Source organism: Salvelinus fontinalis, chromosome 3 (assembly GCF_029448725.1).
Source record: "Salvelinus fontinalis isolate EN_2023a chromosome 3, ASM2944872v1, whole genome shotgun sequence".
Lineage (NCBI taxonomy): Eukaryota > Metazoa > Chordata > Actinopteri > Salmoniformes > Salmonidae > Salvelinus > Salvelinus fontinalis.
In genome coordinates, this window is record NC_074667.1 from 62,706,224 (window position 1) to 62,711,125 (window position 4,902).

At 41.7% G+C, this 4,902-nt stretch overlaps 1 protein-coding gene across 2 annotated transcripts; it reads left to right on the top strand.

Annotated features, from left to right (window-relative positions):
• The first annotated feature begins 1,838 nt into the window (after nucleotides 1–1,838).
• On the top strand, nucleotides 1,839–3,505 carry LOC129851309 (transmembrane protein 186-like). 2 transcript variants are annotated; one of them, XR_008758959.1, is made up of 3 exons: nucleotides 1,839–1,961; nucleotides 2,253–3,142; nucleotides 3,186–3,505. XR_008758959.1 is itself a non-coding variant. In XM_055917758.1 (2 exons), the coding sequence occupies exons 1-2, from the start codon at nucleotides 1,959–1,961 to the stop codon at nucleotides 2,946–2,948; spliced, it is 699 nt and encodes a 232-aa protein (XP_055773733.1). In that variant the 5' UTR covers nucleotides 1,839–1,958; the 3' UTR covers nucleotides 2,949–3,503. The 2 variants fall into 2 exon arrangements, 1 of the variants encoding a protein (XP_055773733.1); XM_055917758.1 differs by having other exon boundaries at nucleotides 2,253–3,503.
• Nucleotides 3,506–4,902: the final 1,397 nt, after the last annotated feature.

Consider the following 4,902-nt stretch of genomic DNA (forward strand, 5'->3'; position numbering starts at 1 on the left):
ATAAATAGTAGCATCTAAATATCATTAAATCACAAGTCCAAGACACCCAATGAAAGACACAGATCTTGTGAATAAAACCACCATTTCAGATTTTTTAAATGTTTTACAGGGAAGACACAATATGTAAATCTATTAGCTAAACACGTTAGCAAAATGACACCATTTTCTTACTCCAACAGTTTCTTACTCCATCAGGTGCTATCACCAATTCGGCTAAACTAAGATATTGATAGCCACTAACCAACAAAAAAATTCTTAAGATGACAGTCTGATAACATATTTATGGTATAGCATAGTTTTTTTTTTTTAAATGTGCATTTTTCAGGTATAAATCACAGTTCTACATTGCAGCTGCAATCTGATATAGTGCTGATGCAGCTAGAACAATTACAGAGACCAACGTTATATAACTAATTACTTGTCTTAAAACATTTCAGAAAAAATACACAGCGTACAGACATTGAAAGCCCAACATCTGGTGAATCCAAACAATATTTCAGATTTTTTAAATGTTTTATAGCGAAAACAAAATGTATCGCTAATTAGCATAACCAGGCCAGCCAGAACCGGCTGGACGCGCGCGACCAGTTCACATGCACGACAGATATATGAAATAACATCGTAAATTGGGTCTTACTATTGCTGATCTTTCATCAGAATGTTGATCAAGGTGTCCTTAGTCCTGATGAGTCGTTCAATCCATTCACAATGGCAACTTTCCCTCTTCATTTAGCCTGGGTATTGGTCGACTAGCACGGCTCTGTCCAAAGTTAAAAAACTCACAGAACGGAACACGGCAAAACTCCCGAAAAAATTCTAATAATCTGATTAAACTATATTGAAAAAACATACATTACGGTGATATGGTCACATGTATGAAACAAACTTCGACACGGAGATAGTTTTCATCCGTAACGTCAGCATAACAAAAGACAATGCCACCTCTGAAAACGCGCATCTCAGAAACCGGAAGTTGTCGGTCACGCTAAAGAAATAAGTCTTATTTCACGTCAGTACAAGATAAACAAAAAATTTCTCCTCTGACGTCTTCCAGACACCCAGGGGAAGAAGAAGGAAGTGTCATTCGGGTCATAGGTGGCGTGACCATATATAGGCAGAGCTTTGAAGCGAGCATACACATCTTGCAATCTTTTTCAGGCTCAGGGAAAGTGCTGTGAAATGACCTGTGTTTGACTCAGAGACTCAATTGGAACGGTTTTAGAAACCATAGCTTGTTTTCTATCCAATGCTATATGGTTATATGCATATAGTAACAGCAATAATTGAATAAGAGGCAGTTTAGTCTGTAGAGGCAATTATGCTAATGCGAAATAGCACCCCCTGTATTCTCAAGAAGTTTTTAACACTGTCATAAAGTTACAATTTCGTAATAGGCCAACGAAGCTTGGAAAGATGTCTCAATATTGTTCAAGTTGGCTGCAAACAGTGACACTTCTTTGGAAGATCGGCACTCAGGACTCCACCGAAGATGGTCTTGACATTCCTTCTTCAGTGTATGCAGAAGCAAGACACAAAATAATTCAGTGGCTACATTTGAAATCGTTAGCGTAGTTTCACAACATCCTATTCCCATGATCAAACAGCAACATTGTTGCCTCATAACTGTCATATTGGACCTCCCACTCTCCGTTGTAATAGATTTGTGGAACCTAAAGTTTAAAATTAAATGTAAAACACTTGCGCAATAAATATCATGCTTTTCAAAAAAGTATTATTGTTCACCTTTATGAATATTAAAGATAAAAGTAATTGCACAAATACTTTATTTTGACCATATGTCGCTCTGCCCACAAGAGGGCGGAATTTCTCTTGGAACATTGCGTAAATTACTTCCTGTGCCAAAGTGCAAGGTCTGACCTAGCCATCTGGCTAACAGCGTGAATGATACCTTCCTGAGATGTTTTCTCACATATTTTGCAAGATAGAAGCCAGCTAACATGGTTGGTAAATTAGTTATTTCTTATTGTCGTTTGACTCAATATTAGACTGTCAGTTGTATAGCTACTAATATAGAATAGAGTTAAACAGAATACCGTTAGAATAAATTGGATGAATGAGGACGCAGCAAAATAATCGGTTCTCTTGTATGGCTTCTTGCTCTCTAAACAGCTTGTAGTTTTAAACAAAAACAAAGTATTTTTGTATTTCTCATGTCTCCATCTGTTGCCCTCTGCCCCTCTCCTGCTATCTCTACCCTATTTCCATACCCTCTCTCTGTCTCTATCCCACAGCATAGGTCTACAACACTCTTCCCTCAGCTGTCCTACCATGTGCTGGCCCACTGCAGAGGATACTGTGTGTTGAGAGGCAGCTCAAGGTCGCTAATCTGTGGCCCACAACCCCATGTAGTCAGCCGATTGAAGCCAAGATGGACGCCTAGTATCCAACACAGCTACCCAGTACCCCCATCCCCCCACGTCACTACTCTCACCAAATACTCAGACTTATCCACCCAAAAATACAACCTCATCTACTCCTTGCCTCACATCAAACTCCTGAGAGCGGTCTCCAGACTCAAACTGATCCAAACCGGAATTACCATGCTCTTACTCCCGCCCGTCTACTACATGTATTCCCAAGGAGATGCTTCGTACCTACTGGTTAGCTACAGCACGGGGATAGCGGTGTTCGCCGCCGTCATGCTTTACTCGGCTAGTCACTACCTGAGACGCGTCGTCGGGATGATGTACCTGGATGAGTCCCAGACGACGCTGAAAGTGTCTCACCTGACGTTCTGGGGACGCAGGAAGGACGTGTATCTGCCCGTGACGGACGTGATGACTCTGGGGGACACCGGGGACTCCATAGGGGAGACTATATTGAGGTTGAAGCGATATAGTAGTTCTGAGACGCTGTACTTCTCGACTAGACTGGGACGTGTTGTGGATAGGCAGGCCTTTGAGAAAGTGTTTGGGACTTTGATTTGATGTTTTTATAGGGCTTTTCAGAGCCAAACCAAGCTCTACTGAGCCAAACCAAGCTGTACTGAACCAAACAGAGCCCAGCCAAGCTGTACTGCCGAACAGAGCCAAACCAAGCATCAATTATAGTTCCTGGAACTGTGCTGAAAAGATCTGAGCCAGCACAGTTAGGTCCGGGTTGACACAGTGGTGTGAAAAGGGTATTTTATGTTGAGAGCATTTAACATGTTGTATATTCAGCAGCTAAAGAGATGACTACCTACATATACTGCAGTCTGTTCTGTTCCATTTCTTGACTACTGTGTGTGACCAAAAGAAACAGTGACATATGTGTTGGACAGCTGCTCAGACTCACAGCCTTCAATAAAGACACCCTGATCATTTAAGCAAAAATATTTTACAAGTTTATTTTAAGGTACAGTACACAAAACACTATACAGAAAATGTCTACAGTTATTTGACATTTAGAAAGTCCATTGCAATCAATCAGCCCACAGTCTATTATGGAAATAATTTTCTTATAGTGTTGGAGTGAAATAATGTACAGTAATATACAGGAGTGTATACCCTGATGGTCGGCTATGAAGATCTTGAAGAACCATCTGGCCATATACCCTTATTCTTCACCCAGAAGAGGACTGGCCACCCCTCAGAGCCTGGTTCTTCTCTAGGTTTCCTCCTAGGTTCCTGCGTTTCTAGGGAGTTTTTCCTAGACACCGTGCTTCTACATCTGCATTGCTTGCTGTTTGGGGTTTTAGGCTGGGTTTCTGTACAGCACTTTGTGACATCAGCTGATGTGAAAAGGGCTTTGTAAATACATTTGATTGATTTGATTGATTGGAGGAGTGTCAACCTCTTCACTGCAGATTGACAGTGTATGGGTCTGTTTGAGCAGGGCCACATTAGATTCCTGTGTAGACTCTACTTGAGCTCAGCGATAGTGTCATTAAAGATATTCAGGAAGAGATGAGCATGGTGTTCCCTGAACACCAGAGCTGGTCAGAACCGGATAGTCTGGGTTCCACAGCCCCCTAGAACCACACCTGGAACAAGAAAACAACATCATAAATAGTATTCATTCTTTACTAACGAATCAACGATTCACTTGATAGTACTACTGAATGTAAGCGATATGGATGCACCTTATCGATACTAAGCTAGTAAATATTATGCTGGATATTGTCCTGCATGCCCTTGAATCATTTGATAATCTTTCTAAATTGATAGTCTTATTCTTTTAGTTTGTTCATCACATCCTACATGCTAAGAGTCTTACCCTTATTCCTGGCCTTGAGGATTCATCACATCCTACATGCTAAGAGTCTTACCCTTATTCCTGGCCTTGAGGATTCATCACATCCTACATGCTAAGAGTCTTACCCTTATTCCTGGCCTTGAGGATTCATCACATCCTACATGCTAAGAGTCTTACCCTTTTTCCTGGCCTTGAGGATTCATCACATCCTACATGCTAAGTGTCTTACCCTTATTCCTGGCCTTGAGGATTCATCACATCCTACATGCTAAGAGTCTTACCCTTATTCCTGGCCTTGATGATTCATCACATCCTGCATGCTAAGTGTCTTACCCTTATTCCTGGCCTTGAGGATTCATCACATCCTACATGCTAAGAGTCTTACCCTTATTCCTGGCCTTGAAGATTAATCACATCCTACATGCTAAGAGTCTTACCCTCATTCCTGGCCTTGAGGAGGAGGAGGTTGTTGCGTGTGTCTTCATCCTTAACATCGATGGCACAGAACGTCCCGATGCCCCTCGCTCTACTGAGCATGTGGGAGTGCTTATCCTTGAAGAGAGAGGAGCGGGGTGATGCATGCTGTCTCACACACACAAACTACAAACGACCACTCTCCCTCTACTCATAACACAACCACAGTAAATATCAAATAGGGATCATTCTTCACTCCCCTAACAGTGACTCCTAACCTTTGACCCTAAC